The 20,482-nt window shown below is 37.6% G+C and overlaps 3 protein-coding genes across 4 annotated transcripts; all 3 read left to right on the top strand.

The window, feature by feature from the left end:
* The first annotated feature begins 1,049 nt into the window (after positions 1-1,049).
* Positions 1,050-4,056, top strand: LOC113762875 (protein DYAD-like). 2 transcript variants are annotated; one of them, XM_027306500.1, is made up of 6 exons: positions 1,050-1,339; positions 1,465-1,626; positions 1,766-2,208; positions 2,348-2,728; positions 3,527-3,583; positions 3,790-4,056. In XM_027306500.1, exons 2-6 carry the CDS (start codon positions 1,501-1,503, stop codon positions 3,827-3,829), a joined length of 1,047 nt encoding a protein of 348 aa, XP_027162301.1. In that variant the 5' UTR covers positions 1,050-1,339; positions 1,465-1,500; the 3' UTR covers positions 3,830-4,056. The 2 variants fall into 2 exon arrangements, with proteins under 2 accessions (XP_027162301.1, XP_027162300.1); XM_027306499.1 differs by having other exon boundaries at positions 1,051-1,339; positions 1,492-1,626.
* Positions 4,057-8,347: 4,291 nt separating this feature from the next.
* On the top strand, positions 8,348-13,477 carry LOC113762649 (phosphoinositide phospholipase C 6). Its single transcript, XM_027306197.1, has 9 exons — positions 8,348-8,728; positions 10,145-10,341; positions 10,817-10,952; positions 11,041-11,265; positions 11,349-11,569; positions 11,687-11,804; positions 12,270-12,422; positions 12,508-12,594; positions 12,862-13,477. Exons 1-9 carry the CDS (start codon positions 8,405-8,407, stop codon positions 13,153-13,155), a joined length of 1,755 nt encoding a protein of 584 aa, XP_027161998.1. The 5' UTR covers positions 8,348-8,404; the 3' UTR covers positions 13,156-13,477.
* Positions 13,478-15,103: 1,626 nt separating this feature from the next.
* Positions 15,104-19,160, top strand: LOC113761257 (phosphoinositide phospholipase C 2-like). Its single transcript, XM_027304156.1, has 9 exons — positions 15,104-15,742; positions 15,843-16,039; positions 16,163-16,298; positions 16,384-16,623; positions 16,728-16,960; positions 17,390-17,507; positions 17,651-17,797; positions 18,026-18,112; positions 18,551-19,160. Exons 1-9 carry the CDS (start codon positions 15,425-15,427, stop codon positions 18,842-18,844), a joined length of 1,770 nt encoding a protein of 589 aa, XP_027159957.1. The 5' UTR covers positions 15,104-15,424; the 3' UTR covers positions 18,845-19,160.
* Positions 19,161-20,482: the final 1,322 nt, after the last annotated feature.

Raw genomic sequence — 20,482 nt, 5'->3', positions numbered from 1 at the left:
TGATAAACTATTCATTTATCACTAAATGTGATATGTACTCCAATGTATTAGATTTAATACATAGCAACTCAATAATTTAATGGATTTAAACCTCAGATTTCAGATTTCACACTTCAATTTTCTGACTCAAGTTTTATCAAATGCACCCTAAGCCTGTTTTTAATTGTCCAAATTTGTTGGTGAACTTTTAGTTATAAAGGGGTTACATACTTCTAAATTAGTTTGTGAAGTTAACAAGGGGCAGTAAGATTTTACAATTAATGTTGCCATGAACTATACACGAATATGATGGACAAATTGAATCAAGTGTAAAAGCGAGTATTTTCTTGAGGAATTAAAGTTGAGAATTGATTACCGAGTCAAAGGTTTGATATGCTATCGCACACCTTCTTGCTTATAATAATTAATATGTTTGGTCAAAAGCTTGAATCTCGCAATGTGTTTTGTTTTTTGGTTTTGGCTTCCTGATGTGAACATTTGCTGTCAATTATGATTTGGCTTTCTATATTTACACATAAATTAGCTTGAAATAAGTCTTGATCTATCTTGTCACTGTTGTCAAAGTTTTGTTAATTACCAGAAATGCTGCTCATTTAAATTTATTCTGGTTATAGTTTTTCTTCTTGGTTTAGTTAATTTGCAACCTCGACAAATGATTTCACTGCCGTCCAGCAAATTTTCTTAGATGTTGGACTTTGTTTAAAAAAATTTGCTTTTCCAGCTGTAATGTAAAATTAATCTGATCGTGCAGATTAAAGGATTTATATTAGAACAATCCTGGAGTTCAAAAAATATAATTCAAATTTTAATTAATTTATTTATTTGCAGAAGAAGAGAGAGACAATTAGAACTTCATTATCACATGACTGATGGCAGAAATCCTTTTTTTTTTTTACCAAAAAAATTTCCGCGGAAAATATATAAAGGTAAACGCTTAAAAACAGAACAAAACTAAGCGTGGGGCCCACCGTGCTGTGGAGTCCGACCCGCATCGCTTCGGCAGTTGAGTTGGGTTGGTTCGCCATCTCGATTTTCTCAAAACCCTCTCTCTCCTCTTTCAGTTGCGGCGGCAGCAGCAGCAGCAGCAGCAGCGGCTTCAGCAGCGGCTTCCCCTCTCTCTCTCTCTCTCTATTGCGGCTTATCCTGGAACACCCACAAAATCATTCCTTCCTACGTAGGACGGTCGGGTGACCTTAGTTCAACAACTTGGCACTAGTAACACTAGTACTACTACATCACTTTGGTTCCCCCAACTCGGTGCCGCTTTAACTCACCTCCCAAGTCCTAACTCCTAAACGCCTCTATTTTCTTCCTTCTCAACACTCAACTACCCACAAAGGCAAGTTGCTACTCTTTTCTCCCGGCCCTTCTTTTTTTCTTCACCATTAATTTTTGGTTTGAGGGTAAATTATGCCTTCTCCAAAGTTATATAAATAGTCTGTTATTTTGGGTTTCTTGCTGAAGGGAAATATAAATTCCGTGTCTTCACAGCCGTTTTCGATGGTTCCAACAACTAGAGGAAGAGCAACTAAACTGAATGTTGCTGTCGGGGGTTTTTACAAAATTTTACATGCTAATTTACCTCCTAGAACTCCTCCTTGGTTGAGGTCCGTTTCAATTGCCATGGTAAGACCGTTCTGTCCCCTTTCCAGTTTTAGGGCTTTTCTTTTATTTTTTTTTCTTTCACCCCTTAATTTGTTTTTGGCTGATCCTAAAATTGGAGAAGATATGTATAGTATATTAGTGATTTTTGGCATCCCATCAGGTGAGTGAGAAGAGTAAACTGAAGGTCACAATTTCGTTCCCAAGCAAGGAGTCTATCGAGAGTTGCCTCGATCAAGAGAGACCTGGCTCTAACCCTAAGCTTGATATGTGCTTTATTATGGGACTGAAGCTTGCCCAAAGGGTGCTTTTTAGGGAGGTTAAAATCCCTCACTTCGGCAATCTGGAAGAGGTCAAGGACTTCTGGTTGGTAAGGGCTCCTTTAATTCCTAAGCTTGAACTCGAAGAGGTTTCGGTGAAGTCTCCTTGCTCTTCGTCTACTACTACTATGAAGTTTGGCGGTGGGAGATTGGAAGAAAAGGTTGAGGAAGTGGAAAAGCAGGTGATTAAAGTGGAGAATGTGGTTAAAGCAGAGATTGTGAGCGAAGAAGCCACTACTGAAGATCTTCACAAAGCAAAGAAGTACAAATGGTGGTCCAATGAAAGGTGAAGGAGCAAAACTTAGTTATAAATTTTATGTTACATCCATATGCAGTGTTCTTTTTTATGTATGCAAGCATCAATCTTTATGGTTCCTTTTTATGTATTTATTAACTCTGACACTGATTGGAGAGGATATCTGAAGCTTCGAGGCTGGAAAGAGAGTTATTTTAAACATTCTGAAGGAGAAGGAAGCTGCAGCTGAAAACCCAATATACAGAGCTGCTTTAAGGAAGGAGGCTCAGAAGGAAATTGGTAACACAGGGCTGTTGGATCACCTTCTCAAGGATATACCAGGAAAGATCGCGCCTGATGGAACTTCTCGTTTCCAACGCTGTTACAATGCTGATGGGGTGATAATGTACTGGCTGGAAAGTGCTGACCTAGTTGATGTTCGGAAGAAGGCTGGTGTTGCTGATCCGTTCTGGATCCCACCACCCGGTTGGAAGCAGGGTGCCTGCTCCGCTGGGTGTCCCTGTGCTAAAGAGGTGGAGCTACTGAGGGAGGAACTTTCTAAAGTCAAAAGGTAACAGAATTGGTGAAGTGAAATTGTTTTATGCTGTTCCGTCACTGAGATGTATCTTCTGTTTAACTTGGGTTGATGGCATACAAGGTTCTTAGCTTAAATGAACCTGACATGCAAACAATATATGTTATTGTTGGATTTATTATGCCATGGAGCATTTCATCTCTCTGTCTTTTATTTGCTTCTGGTTGTTCGTTTGATTTATGAGTTTCAGTTTCTTAGTTTGATCATTCTTGGATTAGTTTGTTCATTTACTTCTGCCGATATACTTCTTGTCTGCTTATGTGAGTGTGAAATTCTTGGATTGTCCATATCTCACCTTTGGCCTGGCACTTCCTGAATCTGAACTTAATTTTGCATTTGTACTGCCTGCCAACATGGATAAGCCATGTCGCTCTTTTGAGCACTTAGCCACACACTTACAAGCCATTTAACCAATTCCTGTTTACATTTAGTGGGACAACTTCGGGTTTCAGACTGTCAATATAGATGTTCTTTTTCTGTCATTTCATGATGTTAGATTATTTATTCTTCCTCTTATCGCTGTATGCTCTAATGGACTTAGATTTCATATATGAAATTAGATGGAATTGGGCTGGAATGTTGTTTATGGTAGTACTAGTGAAACGCGGGCTTTGTTCTATGGATTAACTTTTTCTCATGTTTAAGCTGTCAATATACATGATTGGATGTATTGGAAGGCTGTCATTGTTTTGCACATTGGTGTTAGAATGTGTGCTATGTCTTGATTTTTGTTGTAACTAAGGAGGGCTTTGGTTTGTTTTACTTCTTGTACAGAGATTTGGAAGAGACTCAGAAGCAACTAAATGAAGTTTGTGCTGGTGATATGAGAAGGTGAGGATGAAGAACTGTTACCAGGACAGGTTTTGCCTTGGATTTCAGTTGGATAAGATGTTGTTTATTCTGCCTACATTAGCAGTATAATAAATAAATAAATAAATAATTTCTTTCGCTGTAGTGGAATAGTTTCTTTTGCTGTAGTGGAATAGTTTCAGCATGTTATAATCGCATTGAAATTGACATCAAGTTTTACTTTGCAGGTATTGTGACTGTAACAACTGGGTAGGAGGATTCTGGTAAGTTAGGGTTGCAATCTAATTTTCAGAAATTTCAGGTAATAGTGCGGCCCCTGACTCTCCTTTCTCAAGGAAAGGAATATGCCGGAATTTTGTATAGAGATTGATCTAATTTGTGTAAAGCGGCGCTTCTTATACTACTGTAAGATTGTACTGGTTATACATATAATCTATATGGCTCTCTCTGGATTTCAAGAAGCTCAGTTCATCTTCTCACTCTAGTTGTTAGGAGATAGTGGCGGATTTCAAAGCTAAGTAGTGCAATTATTACTCCACTAATCACCATTCTGCATTTCTGTCATGGTTGTTTCATGTTTTAACCATAGCATTGGCAGGAACTTTGGAATATGCTAGTCAAATGTTGGTCTACGTGATACATTGGTCACAAGATAGTTGTCATGGAGCCAAACTGAAGAGAAGCTCTTCAGTGCTTTTTATCTGCTGTTGCAATGAAGTGAATTAACACAGATTAGAGTATGTTGAGTGCAAATTATCCGAAGTTGTGGGTAAGGAAAGATGGATTTAGGAGACATTGCAGAGTAAAGATTGTCAAAATTTATAGAAGAGTGACTGATGGTGATGTTGTGCTGCTACAAAAGTAATCTTAGTTGGAGTGGATGTGGCTGCCTGCTAAATGATGAACTTTGCAGAATGTTTTGTAGCACAATTGCGCTCAGGAATTTGATTTCAAGCTGAGCAGAAAGTTTAAGGTTTGGAAGAGGAGGGAAAAACTCGATTGAACCGAGTTCCTAGCTTCCTTGAGCTAATAACTCGTATGGGAATCATTGTGTAGAGATATATGCCAAGTGCAAGGGAAAACGATTACATTTTGATGATTGAGTTTGTCATGGGTAGCCACTAAATATTATCACCCTTGACTGTCGCTGAGTTCGTCAATCAGAGGAGGAGAGAGGGGAGGGGGGGGTGCACCAACTTTGTTGCCCTACCCTTGTTTGTTGGGCCTAGACGTTTCCAAAAAAAGGTCTCAAAAACATTTTATTGCAAGAGAAAAGGGGTGTAAAGGGTAGCCTCTCAATTGCTGAATCTGCGTATTAGAATCTACGAGAGGCTCCATCCTCTCGAGTCTTGGGCAAACTTGTGACGTCTTATGCCGAAGAAGGAAGAAGACATGCGGAGGTACCTATCATCCATAACATAACATAACATTCCGACCAAATGTTATCAACCTTGTACCTTGAAGTATCAAGCATGGAGTAGCATTCTTGACAAACCATGCTGGTCGAGGATAATGTCGTTTCTCAAGTAGAGTTGTTGGATTGCTTTATTATACGTTGACCATGAATAATTCAAGCCTTCTCCCCAGTGGAAGGACATTCTCGGTGGAGTGGCTAAATAAAGAATCTTTGGTCAATACCTAAAGAAAGGATCCCCCTGTATTTGTTTTTTGAAATCAATAGCAGACAACTATAAACTAATTGATGTTTGGAATTGGTCGCCACTTTGATTGTGCATTTAATCAGGTGCGTATAAGCTACCGTGTTAACATGCTCCGAAACAAGGGCTCAAATGTGAGTAAAATCAATTGTAGCTAATCGTATAAAACTCCAATCAATCAGGTATCCTGAAGGCTCGAAATTGACTTTCTTAGCACTTGGATCTCTCTCATCCTGAATCTATTCGTTAATTCCCCCTTCTCAATCATCAATAATGTGACGCATCTTTTTGAGATTTTTGACCAATGCGCTTACACTTGCAGGTCCAAATGCCCTCCACCGTTACTGGATTGCTGACGCGGCGGTGGAAGCAACTTAGCGGGAATAGTGTCACAAACTAATTCCATAAAAAAGAATCAAGAATCCATACATGATTGAACTCCTAAAATAACAAGATTCGACAAAAATTCACAAGATTCTAATAACTTGAGAACATGAATAAATTTGACACAACTATATTAAAATTTCAATAATAATGTCAAGAGCCAAAAAAAAATAATCATAGGAATGCCTATTTTTAGACTACATGTGCTTTAAATTGAAAAAAAAAATATACTTAAAATGCTCCGTTTGAATTAGCTGTATTTGATGGTGTTTTTGCAATATTTTACTGTAATATTGTATATGAAAAATTTTTACTAAAAATATTTTTAAAAATATTTGATATATCATATGGATGAAATATTTTTTAAATTATTTTTATTTATATATTAATGTAATATTGTATTTAAAAAATTTATTTTTAAAAAATAGATTAATTCAAACGAAGATAACGATGCTACCCGTCGTGGGTCCACAGAGTGGATCCAAAAGGCAAGTATCAACTCAATACTCATGCACTGCCAGATCCGCGGGTGTGGTGACCCGAATCCACTCGCAAATCGCCTTTAGAAACAAATCTTGCGTGATTTTCCCTTTTTTCTTCCTTCAATACAATTATAGTTAATAATAGGAAAACTGAATAAGAACCAAAAACGGCATTTTGGACAGTTTCATTGATGCGGACGGCAAGTTCCTGAACCTAGAATTCCACGTTCCGTGTTAATTTCGGAGCCGAGTCTCGAGCTCTTGGAGACTACTTGTTCAATGGGCCGTGTCTACAAATTCCGGTATCAGTCACCTCAACACTTGATCTCAATGACAATGAGCTGCAGAGCCCAATTCCAAAATCAATTTGTGAACCTCACTGTCCTTGATATTTCTCAAGTAATGCAGGCTTCATTTGACAAATAAGTTTTTTGGATGTTTGTCTAAAATTTTATTGTAACTTATTGTAAAAATTGTAGGAAAAATTTTTGAAGTGTGTAAATTTTTGGATATTTTGAAGTGTAGAGTTTAAAAATTTTGAGAAATTTTTTAAGAAAGCTGTATGTAAAATTACCAAATAAACTTGGTCAAAAACTTATTTGCCAAACAGAGCGGCAATCTCTTCAACAACCTATTGTTTGTTCTAGAGGCAAGCAGGTTTTCCAAACTTGAACTAACTTTTTGGTAATTTCATTCTGGCAAATACATTGTCGTGAATGTTGATGTAGTTAACTCGACCCAACTCAACCTTGCTGAAGTCTTTTGCATCATAGTCCCTGTTTGGCAAATGAATTTATTGATGTATGTCTAAAACTTTACTGTAATTTCCTATAGAAGTTATAGAAAAAATTTTTGAAATGTATAAATTTTTTGATATTTTGAAATATATAGTTTAAAAATTTTGATAAATTTTTTGAAATTACTGTAGTTAAAATTGTTTAAAAACTTATAACAGATCAACTTGATAAAAAAACTTATTTGCCAAACAGACCCATATAGTTCTTGTCCTCTCGTGGCTCAAGAGATTTGTGACAACAGTTGACTTGTTGAAAGCAGCCAATAGTCTAGATAGGCTCGATCCTTCTTACAACATTCTTAGGTATACTGCAAAATTTCGAATGATAAATGGTTCAAGTGGACTGAAAATTGGTACCACCTGAATTTCTCCCACGAATTTCTGGTTGAGTGACGGACCAAGTTCCTATTCCAAAATCTCTTTCATCTGGATCTTCGTTCTAACTTTCTACTAGGGCCGGTTCTTGCCCTGCTCGCTTCACCTTCATGCAAATTGACTTCGGCGCTGGTTCTTACAATATCTCGAAGAATTACATTTGCAGTGTGATTCCATAATGTTTGGTGGCCATGAGCTCAGGGATTTTTTGGTGTTAGATATGCTCATGGATTGTTTTTACGGGAGAATTGCAGTAAGTTTTTACGGAAGATATCGCAATCCCTGGTTGCTAGTGGCTAATAAAGAAAGAAAAGAACAGAAGATAAGGGACGGAGAAAATTTTATACCCAAACAGAACATGTACGAAAAAGCCAAAAACCACTGGAGAGGACAACAATAGGGTAGTTTTTAGTTGTTATGCTACTAATTTTCTTAAGAAGAAATTCTTTTTGTTTTTCTTGAAGGGTGGTGGGGGCAAGAAAACGGCGGGAACGATCGGAAGATTAAAAATTAGGACTACTAGAAAAGATCATCCAATCGGTAAAATTAGGGAAAAAAATGACAAAGGGACAAATACCTGCGACGACTGAAATATTCTGAAACATCAAGTCGGGTGAATCTGCAAATCATTGATGTTTTGTTTAGTTGTAGTTGTAGAAAGTCGTCGTCGTCGTCGTCGTCGTAACTCTAAAGCCTCATGTAAGGAACGCGTCCCACAACGGATCCAGCTTTAAATACTCCTCATATTTAGCCCTCTCTTCGACCAACCTCCGCGAAGTTTTTCCTTTTTTTTTTTTATTAATCTTTCTTCTTCTTTTTCCCCTTTCCTTTTCTCTCTCTCTCTCTTACTAATCTTTAGGAGTCCTTGGATTTATTGGGAATTTCATTGCTTTTTTCTCCTTCTTCCCTGTCATTTGTTGAGGAAACAACAATCCAATTCAACAACATTAACTAAAGCCATCCAAGAATCATTCAACTCGCACCCCATCACCATCATCATCATCTGATCATAGACGTTTCTGCAATGTTTCCTTCAATGCTTAATTCCTATATATTTGGAAACACATGTAGATTGTAGAGTTATAAAGTCGTCCCCTCCAAAGCCAACAACCTTTTGTCGTCCAGGAAAAAAAATTTTTTTAAAAAAATGGGGAGTTATAATTATTACAGGATGTTTGGATGTTTTAACCGGAAGTTTAAGATCAGCGAGACGGAGCCACCCCCGGACGTGATGAGTGCCTTCCATAAGTACGCCGGGGGCGGGACCCACATGACGGCCGACCAGTTTGCCAGGTTCCTGGTGGAATACCAGGGCGAGGAAGGCTGCACTCTGGCGGATGCAGAGAGGCTGATGCACATTGTCATCCAGCGTCGTCACCATTTGACCAAGTATACTCGCCGGGGACTAGACCTTGAAGATTTCTTTTATTTCTTGTTCCAGGATGATCTTAATGGCCCCATTAAAATTCAGGTCATTTCCTGATCTTCCCAGATTTTTCTCTACACCATTGTCTTCTTCTTCCATTTTAATTTCCTTTTCTAATCTCGGGTTTTTATTATTAATTTTTTTTTGGGGGAGGGAGGAGGGGGGTGGCGGGGGAAGGGGAATCAGTTTTCTATGAATGCATGCTTAAGCCAAATATAAGATGAAATACCTTCTACCCCCAAAAAAATGATGAAATACCGACAACGTAATCTTAAGAACGTGTTTAGATGCATGAGACTTGCAACAAAAGCAAAAAGCTAAACTTGGATGAGGTTTACGTGTTATGACTTATGATCTTAGCATGTCAGTATAAAGCATTATCTCTGCTGTTTGTGTAGGAATTACGATCCCTTCTTAGATTGGTGCATAATTAAGTCATTATGATTGAGGATATAATTTAATGCGAAGTACTTTTTCAGTTGTTGGATAGGGTGTGACTATACTTTAATGGGGCCATTAAGATCATCCTGCATGTTCTTGTTGAAGACCTGCATGTTCTTGGCTAGTCAAGACTACTAGCTTGAGTCATCTTTGACAATTCTCCTCAAATCACTGTATAAATCTACAAAAGAATGAAAATTTCATATATGACAACTGGAACTAGGATTGGATGAGCGTTGGCTATGGTCAATGAAAAGTCTATAGTTATGGAACTCAAGTAAATGGAGTTACAGTTGCAACTCTGACTTATGCGGAATAATATTTTCTAAAAGGTAACTCTTGAAAGGAGTGTGATCAAATATGTTATATGTGTTTCAGAGGGTGTAATTAGATAGTTACAGTTCACCTCTAATGATTGCAAGACTGACTGCTGATAGATGGCAGATGGATCTCTACGAGAAATGCTGCCATGTAACAAAACTACCTTGAAGAGAAGTATAACCCGTAAGACATAGGATCAAAGTTGGAGAGGACTCTGTTAGTTGCGATTCTCTTACCACGGGACATAACATGTCAAACTTCAGCACTGTTTTCGTAGTTGTCTGCTCCGAACCCTTATGATGATGGCAGGACAAGATTGAACGTTGAAAATTGTTTTCTTCTACCCATTAATATTTTATGTTTGCCATCAGTTGTGAGTATCCCGCAAAGCTAATGATGTCTCGCGGCACAACAACATTTTTTCTGTCAGCGTGCCCCAAATCTTTCAAGAGGTTGATGGTTTTAAGAGGAAATAAGGAGAGGCCGATAGTATTAAAATAGCGGAACTGACATTCCAATTTAGTAGCCAAAAAGAGTAAAATGCATTTCGGAATGCCCTGCTAGAAAAGGACGCTTGGTTCCATCTTTGCATTCTGTAGCTGGCTTATGTTATCATGGTTTATATATTGTGGAAATTCTGCAGTTTAAGCATTTTCTATGTCAACATTGCCTACAATTTTGTTTATTTTGTGATTCCAGGTACATCATGATATGACAGCTCCATTGCAACATTATTTCATATATACAGGTCACAATTCATACCTAACTGGAAACCAGTTGAGCAGCGACTGTAGTGAAATCCCAATCATAAAAGCCCTAGAAAGAGGTGTTAGGGGAATAGAACTAGATCTGTGGCCCAATTCTGCAAAAGATAATGTGCATGTTCTTCATGGAAGGTAGGGTATGATCCTAGACTCATTTTCAGTTTTTTTTTTTTGGTCATTTTCCTTTGGATATCGTATACAAAAGACACTACACAGAAAAAGAAAATGAGTTCCTTGAAGCTGTTTCTTTTCTTTAGTTTCTTAAAGCATTGCTTCTTTTCCTTATTATCTATGTCAATGTGCTGAGCAAATTTCATTCTGCAGTGTATATGAGATGATAGCGAGGGCTATAAGAGAGGGAGCTTAGATTTCCAGTTGGTTTCTTCTTTGTAGAATCGCTTCATTTTTAATGCAAAGAGACCAGCATGGGTTTCTCTATCATTTGCTTTGCTCTAGTTGTCCACATTTAGAAATCTGTGCCAGAAACTATTTGTCTGATATATATTCACATTTCAATTTTGCTGCGTCTATTTTTAGGGACACTTCTAAATTTTCTCTTACCGGAAATGGCAATGTAAGAAAATTTAACCTTGTTGATCATTTTCAGGACGCTGACCACTCCAGTGCCACTCATTAAATGCTTGAAGTCTATTAGGGAGCATGCTTTTGTCAAATCTCCCTACCCTGTAATAATTACTTTGGAGGATCACCTCACTCCGGACCTTCAGGCTAAAGTTGCAGAGGTTGGAGTTTCTCGCTATTTGTTCTTCCTTTTTTTTTAAGACTGAGAAAACATCAACATTGCAACTGATATAACCTATCTGCTTCTAGATGGTAATTCAAATTTTTGGAGAAATGCTGTATTACCCGGAGTCGGGATGCTTAGAAGAATTTCCCTCTCCGGAAGCATTGAAGCATCGAATAATTCTTTCAACCAAACCACCAAAAGAGTACCTTGAAATAAAGAATCAGAAAGAAGGAACTTCTTCACCTGCGGAAAAGGATTCTTCTGAAGATGATTTTTTTATGAAGGATACGTTGGAGGGCGACCCAAAGGTACATTTCATAGAATCTTTCTTGTCATCCGTTGAATATTACTCAAAATTTCATCTGCAATGTTTATTGGTTTATGATTTCAGTACGATAGTGATCCAGATGATGAAGATGGAGACATCCAAAACCAAAAATCATCCCAACTAGCAGCACCGGAGTACAAGCGTCTCATTGCTATTCATGCTGGGAAGGCAAAACAGGGGTTGAGGCACGCATTAGTAACTGGGCTGGACAAAGTTAAGCGTCTTAGTTTGACTGAACAAGACCTTGAAAGGGCTGCATCTTTATATGGAACTGATGTTGTGAGGTATTCACTTGAAGTAAAAGTTGAAGATTGCTAGATTGCTTTTGACGTTCACAATAGCTGTCCCATCTGGTCTTCTACCAACATTTTGTTTTAGCTGAATTCAGTTTTGAATTCTAGGTTTACACAGAAGAATATTCTGAGGGTGTTTCCAAAGGGAACAAGAGTAACCTCGTCCAATTTTCACCCTTTAGTTGGCTGGACGCATGGAGCTCAAATGCTTGCATTCAATATGCAGGTCAGTTTTCAAATCTTGTGTTCCTAAACTCCTGGAATGGCAATCCGAGCTTGGTCATGCACTCATTCACTGTCCTTATCTTAAACATAACACTTCCCGGCAGTTTAATTACATTAAAAGTTTTATTGAATTAACTTCTCTGGCATTTCCAGAAATCCTTATTGTCTTTGTCGTAAATAGTGATCCAAGTAGAATGTCATGCAAATCTGCTAATACAGCATCTATACACTGCTCCATGCTCACATGTCAGCATGGACAAGCAGTTTGTGCGAGGGATAAACCATCAATGACTTCTGTTGCATCAATGGTAACATGCATCACAGAAACAGTACACAAGCAAGCAATCGACTTTCATAATTTGATTATGATTACCACATTCGTGTCGGCATGTATTCATCTTAGTTGAGGATTCTTTTCACCAACGGATTTAGTGAAATCATTTTCTTTCTTAACCCAAACAAACAGGGGTATGGAAAATCACTTTGGTTGATGCATGGGTTGTTCGGATCTAATGGAGGTTGCGGTTACGTTAAGAAGCCTGACTTTCTCATGAAAAGGGGACCGCGGAATGAGCTATTTGATCCTAAAGTAAAATTGCCAGTTAAGAAAACTTTAAAGGTGAGCACCTTTCTGACAGTGGCTATTGCAAACTCCAACCGCCCGATGACTTATATTAATTACAGCTTAATCATTTTTTCCACAGGTAAGCGTGTATTTGGGAGATGGATGGCGATTAGATTTCAGTCACACACATTTTGATTCATATTCACCGCCAGACTTCTACACAAAGGTCAGCGACTAAAATTGGTTTAAAAGTGTTATCCTGATAGATATGATATGATATTTCCTGTTTTGATGCGATGGTAACTTTTAAGACGTTCGAAAATGGAACTTCTGGCGAGCTTATACCCATGTAATGAGTGGCTGAACTGATATATTGTTGCAATCTGCTGCTTCTGTTGACGCGTTGATCTATTTCTTCTGTTTTGTTTCCTCCTTAACATATTAAATCTTGTTCAATAGGTTGAGCCTAAGATAATTTCCTCATGAACTGCAGGTTCAGATGGTAGGAGTGCCTGCAGATGAGGCCAAGAAAAAGACGAGGATAATAGAGGATGACTGGGGACCGATATGGGATGAGGATTTCACATTCCCATTGACAGTTCCTGAGTTAGCTTTGCTTCGGATTGAAATCCGTGAGCATGACATGTCGGAGAAGGATGATTTTGGGGGACAGACATGCTTGCCTGTTTCGGAGTTGAGACCGGGGATCCGAGCAGTTCCAATTTACGATAAGAAAGGAGAGAAACTTAGATCTGTAAGGCTTCTGATGCGGTTCCAGTTTATATGAACACTACTGCATCCTTCAAGCCCGCCCGCGACGCGCTTCTTTTCCATCCTTAATGTTGTAGTAGAGTTGGATTTGCGCGACCAGATCGTTTGTACAGAGGAGTGCTGCAATTGCAGTAACAAGATACAACTTCTTTTTTTTTTTTTGAAAAAAAAATGGTTCAAGTAAACATTTTCTTGTAGACATCAGCGAAACACAAAGGGCATCGCTCTCTGATTGGTGGGGTGGCAATGCCAGGGAACCGGATTCTCTGCGAATTTCAGTGAGTTGTAACTTTATAACCAGTTCGCCACAAATTTATATCATCCTGTTGAGGCACAAATTTATCCGGCTTCATATCTAATTCAAAGAGTCAAAGAATGAAAATTGTCCCCTTTTTTTTTTCATTTAACTATCTATCATCTTATTGTCAGTTTAATTTTTTGTTGCATTTTAAGTTAAAAAAAAAAGAGGAGAAGTGAGCAGACAATTTAAACATAATTGAAAGGCCAAAATAGTCAGAAGATTTCTTCACTGCGCAAATATCGTAGCTTTCAACAACTAATTAGAGACAATTCCCTGCAAGCAAAACATAGAGATGAACAAGTTTACAAGTAAAAAAAAAGGGATAATTTCAGAAACAAACTGAACTCACCCGAGATTTAAAAAATTACTCATACCTCTCTTGATTTGATAGTTTTAGTAACAAAACCTTAAAATAATATTGACTTGGTCAAATTTTTAAATGAATATCCAAAAATGCCCTTATGTAATGAGTTTTAATTTACTTCCCTATAGAATTATAAAATTATCTAATGTAATTATAAGGAAAAGGCGCCGAATTTTTCATATCTATATCTACTATTTGATAAACAACTATAATAATAATAATTTTATCACTATGATAGGATACTTTTGACGGTATTTTACTATGAATTTAGATTTATAAGATAGAAAATAAAATATTGAAATAATTGTTTCATAGTTTATGAATTTTTTGAATAGTGAGATTATTATAGTTTAATAGTGATTTTGGGTAATTTCTTTTTTATTTATTATTAATTTTAATACCAAAAAATAGAAAACAAAGATTAGCCAAAAACATAGGATTACATATAAAGTTAACTCATCAAAAAAACATTAGTTTGACATTTGGTTACAATAGAAACTAAAGATAATAGTGGTAATTTTACAATTTTATTGGCCAAAAAAATAACATAAAAAGGATAAGAAGGAAAAAGAATGAAAAAGTAATTTTAAAGTCATTCTAAGTATAAGCATACCAAACAAGGGAATTTCATTAAAATATTTAAGAGTAGTATTGTCATTTTAAATGACAAGGGAGTATGTATAATTTTCTAAACCTTAGAGGTGCTTAGTGAAATTGTCAAAAATATTAGGGGTGGTTTCTGAAATTATCCCAAAAAAAGGCTCTTTAATGTTTAATTATTACTCCCTTAGATGACAAAAGGGGTAGGTGAATATGATATTCTTTGTAAGTAATGAGATTTAATCATGAATTAATCTTATATACACTATCATCATTAAATATATAATATTTGTGCAAAATTTGATTACGTGTCATCCATTTATCGGTGATAGTGTGTATACTTATATTGCATATGAAATTTACTCTTTAATTATTACTCCTTAGATGACAAAAAAATACGTGAAATGAAATGTGATTATCTTTGCAAGTAATGGGATTTAATTGGGGTTGTTTATTGGTGACACTCCTCCACTCGATACTGAGGTGGAGGGCCTCGTTGATTGATTGACTGAATTAGACACAATTTTCTTTGATCCAATGGTGGCCGGCCCAGCGGGGCAACCAGCTGTATGCATGGAGACAAAAAGGAGAAACAATCAACAATGACCTCACAGCTCACCACCAGAGCTGGACCAATAAGAAGTAAAGCGTAAAGGTTGGGGACGTTCCAGAATTGCTGGATATTGCAACCTTACCAGAACCCGACCTTTATCCACAAACAAAATCCAACGATTGAAAGGTTTCCCAAACCAGAATCGTTATCTTTTTCTTTTCTTTTCTTTTTTTTTTTTCCCTGTAGGAAAAAGTTCGGTTGGTTGGATTTGGTTCCGAGTTCCGACAGTGAGCTTTGCCCTGTCCAATCTCCAGAAATGCCTTCCCATCTTCACAAGCAAAGCTATCCTCAAATCCCATCCTTAATCAAAAAGACACCTAAGATCCTCAATCCCCAACATCCATAATCAACTCTACTCCTCTTCTCTTCTTTCACTTTTAGTTAACGTAAATCCAAAATCCAATCGCATGTCTAAACAGACCTACAGAGTGTGCTTTTGTTGCCGGCGAAGGTTCAGGCTGGCTTCTGCAGAGGCCCCGGCTGAAATCAAGTCCATATTCGACCGCTACTCCGAAAACGGGACCATAAGCGTTGATAACCTCCATCGTTTCTTGGTTGAAGTTCAAAAGCAAGAGAATGCCACGGTGGAGGATGCTGGAGCCATCATAAATAGCCTTCATGAGCCTAAACACCTCAACATTTTCCATCGCAGCGGTCTTAATCTTGAGCAATTTTTCAAGTATCTTTTTGGAGATATTAATCCTCCTATTGATCCTCGTCGCGGGGTAATTCCATTTCTTCTCCATTTATATCAATTTCTAAGCATCAGAGTTGATTTTTTTTTTAAATGATTATGAGGTGGGTTTTTTGTTTCAAACAAAACAGGTTCATCATGATATGCATGATCCATTGTCTCATTACTATATATATACCGGGCATAATTCTTATTTGACTGGGAATCAGCTAAGTAGTGACTGCAGCGATGTCCCTATAATAAATGCACTCCAGAATGGTGTGAGAGTAATCGAATTGGATATATGGCCTAATTCCACAAAAGATGATGTTGATGTCCTGCATGGAAGGTACTGATCTTCATCGAAGAAATTAACTCAATTTGTGTATGGATTCTTTTTGAGTCGGACATTAATTGGTTCCAAGTTGGAAATGAAGTTGTAATTAGCCAAGATATCTACTTTCTTATACAGGACGCTGACAACTCCTGTGCAACTCATCAAATGCTTGAGGTCTATTAAAGAGCATGCATTCTCTGCATCCGAGTATCCTGTTGTTATCACACTTGAAGACCATCTTCCTCGGCATCTTCAAGCTAAAGTAGCTGAGGTGTGTAAAATTGCACTTTGGACAGAGAGTAACTAGTACTTTCATTGCTCTACTGCTAACATTTGCAATGTCTAAAAAATCTTAGATGATTAATGAAACATTTGGAGATATGCTGTTCGTACCTGGATCAGACGGTCTAAGAGAGTTTCCCTCGCCAGAATCCTTGAAAAGAAAGGTTATGATATCAACTAAACCACCTAAGGAGTACTTAGAGGCAAAAGACCTTAGTGGAGAACAGAATGAAGTGAAGGAAGGAAAACAATCAGCTGAAGCAGAACCTTGGGGAAGAGAAATCTCAATTAATAAATCTAGGACCAATGATGAGGTCTGACTGAACATTCCAATTACTTAACTGATAATCACAATTTGAGTTACAGCTTCGTGCGTTGTTTTCAATTTAAACTTTTCTACATAAGCTGTTTGTTGCAGGATGATCTCAATGAAGAGGAAGCTCATGAGGACGATGACGATGATGAAGTAGATCGCAAGTCTCAGCAAATTGCAGTCCCAGAATATAAACGTTTGATTGCAATCCATGCTGGAAAGGGAAAGGGTGGACTGGATGATTGGCTGAGGCTCGATCCTAACAAAGTGAGACGCCTTAGTTTAAGTGAGCTAGAACTTGAGAAGGCTGCTGTAACTCATGCAAAAGAAATTATAAGGTACTATGTTGATCATGTTGCTTTGTCTACAACATACAACCAGTGCATACTTCGTGCAGTAGCTTTTGCTTGACTTCTCTAGGGGTTTCCCTGCATTGTAAATGGTATATAAGTAATCCTGAGAGATGTCATCCTGATTACTATAGATCGTCATAGTTAGAACAATTGTTCTTGCTGGATACTCAGATACACATGTATTCAGCTTATTTTGCCTTCATTAATGGGGTTTTACAGTCATGGTATGTAGTTCGATCATCTAGGCCCTGTAAAATGTACTGTTTCATCCTTGAATCTTGCTGCATTGATGCTCCAATCGACAACATAATCCATAATACCTCTCTTTAGGCTTCAATTCTTGACCTTGCGCTTGAATTAAGTAATCATTTCCAATTAATAAGCTGTCCAGGCTTTTCTATATTCCTCTTTCAGGTTTACTCAGAGGAACTTGTTGAGAGTATACCCAAAGGGAATACGTTTTGACTCATCTAATTACAATCCCCTCATTGGATGGATGCATGGGGCACAGATGGTCGCACTAAACATGCAGGTTATCATTTTATCTTGATTGTCATATTGTTCTTCGATGTTGGCATATTAGAATGTAAATTTATTGGCATCTTCATTTTAATTTATAGTAATTAGGCCAAAGTCTATTTCAAGGAAATTTTCGGTGACAATTTTCTTCAACAGGGTTATGGAAGATCACTCTGGGTGATGCGTGGAATGTTCAGGGCCAACGGTGGCTGTGGATATGTTAGAAAACCAGATATCTTATTGAAGACTGGTAATGAGATTTTTGACCCTAAAGCCAAATTACCAGTTAAAACTACACTGAAGGTGAGATGAGTTTTACATCAGTATAAGCTGTCTGACAAATTTTCAAGAAAAATAAAATAAATTTTCTAATCCGTAATGTAATTGCATAAATTGGCAAATATCTTCTCGTGTTCCAAAAATACAGTAATGTTCCTATCAGAGTGTTCTTGTGCATGAATTCCCATGGAAACTTTAACCTGACTAAACTTATTGACTTGCATTCAACCCTGATCCCTTGCTATTGGGCAGGTGACAGTATTCATGGGTGAGGGATGGTATTATGATTTCCGTCATACACACTTCGACACTTACTCCCCTCCTGATTTCTACACAAGGGTAAGTAAGGACTGAGTTGAAAGTATATATCTCCACGTTCTGGTAAACTCCAACTTAGTTCATTGCCAACTTTTTAACTGTTTCAACAACCGTTGTTTGATTAAAAAGGCATTTAGGTTTCAGCTCTCAGCTGAACAGTAGTGTTGTAGCAATAGCCTTCTTCTTTGTAGTCTTTTTTTTAGTAGTAGTAGCTATTGATTAGTTAATTTCTTCACTAGATTTTTAATGCAAAAGATATTTTTATTGCCATATTTCTTGAGCACAAGGCCTAAGAGTATAGTAGATTGTTCAAAGAGAAGAAAAATGGTAAAGGTGCTCAAGAGCATACGAGAATAATGAGAACTATTTGCTTTATTTATGAACAACCTTCTGTTACATATTTACTCTTGTGGATTGCGTTATTGATGTCTGAGTAGGTTGAAATATATCTCCATGCAGGTAGGGATTGCTGGAGTTCCTGCTGATACTCTGATGAAGAAAACAAGGACGCTGGAGGACAATTGGATACCTAATTGGAATGAACACTTTGAATTCCCACTAACAGTTCCTGAATTGGCTCTGCTTCGGATTGAAGTTCATGAGTATGATATGTCTGATAAGGATGACTTTGGAGGACAAACATGCTTGCCTGTTTCAGAACTAAGAGAAGGCATCCGAGCTGTTCCTCTTCATAATCAAAAAGGGGAGCCATACAGGTCGGTAAAGCTTCTGATGCGATTTCAGTTCATCTGATGCAATGGCAAGTCTCTGGCTTTTGCTCCTCAGTCCTCGCCTCCTTGGTATATACCCATCTGTGTAAATTATAAGATCTTTACCGTATTCCATTGGTTTTGTGCAATGCAATAAAAGATTGTGTAAGCAATGCCTGGTTATGTGTATCTGTATATTCTCAAAGCCCCGAACCAAAGCCAACAATATATAGCAGTCTTGCTCATTCCATCATTCCTTCTACGCTCTTCCTATGGTGCAGATGTTAAATTGTAAATAGTACGCAGACTTTGCTTAAATTGATCAGTTGATAATGCAGTTTTATGTGTTGCCTTGCTTCGCCCTACAGCTTTTATGGATTCTTATTTACTTTTTCTGTTGTCAAATGAATTAAAATCCATCATAAATCGGTTGGGATATTTACTCATTCTGGAGAAGAAACACTTTAAAAACTCATGCTTTAGTGGTTTTCTACTTTGGATTTACAAAAGCTTGTAGAACAGGCTTTCTAAGAAGGTCCTTGAAGCTGTAAGGTAACACTGCAAGGCCACTAAGTCGATCATAGTTCTGAACAGCAAAATCCTTTCTGGGATTCGCTTTATCACCAGGTTCCTAACCTTTATTGCCTGGTATCTTACCAGGTCTGTCTAGCGTCTAGCCGTCTGGTCTTAAAGAGGAAAAGCAAGATGGGAGAAAAGAAATATGCCAACCAACGAACCAAGTGTCGGCTATATAATGTACTAAAAACTACTTGTACCATAACCTGAGGGGAATTCATAGAGGTGGCAAACCAACCCACTTAACTAAATTTATCCATACCCGTCCATGAATAGATGGGTATGGGTATCTTAAATTTTTGTATATGGATATAAATGGGTTACCCAATAATACCCATTTATTAAATGGGTATTATTGGGTAACCCATCAAATCCAATTAACCCATTTAGAATTCTCTTCTCCCAAATCTCTTTTTTTCCGTCACCCATTTTTTTTTTCAAATTTTTCATTTTGTCATAATGTTAAGGGTAAAATACAAGGAACCCCCTTGTGGTTTCGCGAAAAGACATCTTACTCCCCTATCGTTTAGAAACCTCCACATAAACACCCTAAACTTCATAACTAAAATGAAAATTAACTTATAACCGGGTGTGCCACCTAGTGACGATCGGTACGCGAGGTTCCTTTTCAAAGACCTTGAGTTTCATTCCCAAGCTACCCTTCAGTCCAAGAATATTGGCAGAAGCTAGGATATCAGTGGGTTTGTTGAAACATGAAAATCACATGATTAAACTGCCCTCCCATAATTAGTCCCTTTTCCCCCGCTTCGTCTCCAGCTACTGGCTGCCTCCCATGCATGATGGAACAGCAGATACACCAATTAACCCTCAATAAATATCGATTAGCTTCCAAGCCAAATGGGTACACTAGCTAGCTAGCTACATGCGTCTCTAACAAATTATCTCTTCCATAAAACAATTCAAGCTCCGACCATTTCTTTTATATATATATTGATAATCATTATTATCAATTTTTTCCACTTTCCCAAGTCCATCCACTGCATCCTCGTCCATCCAGACATCTGCGTTTTGGTCCATGCATGTTCAAGAACTTCTGCAACAAAGCGCTCGGCAGCTACAGCCCACAACACATGAGGTAAAGCTG

Source organism: Coffea eugenioides, chromosome 2 (assembly GCF_003713205.1).
Source record: "Coffea eugenioides isolate CCC68of chromosome 2, Ceug_1.0, whole genome shotgun sequence".
Taxonomy (NCBI): Eukaryota; Viridiplantae; Streptophyta; class Magnoliopsida; order Gentianales; family Rubiaceae; genus Coffea; species Coffea eugenioides.
This window is presented reverse-complemented; position numbering and strand designations above follow the sequence as displayed.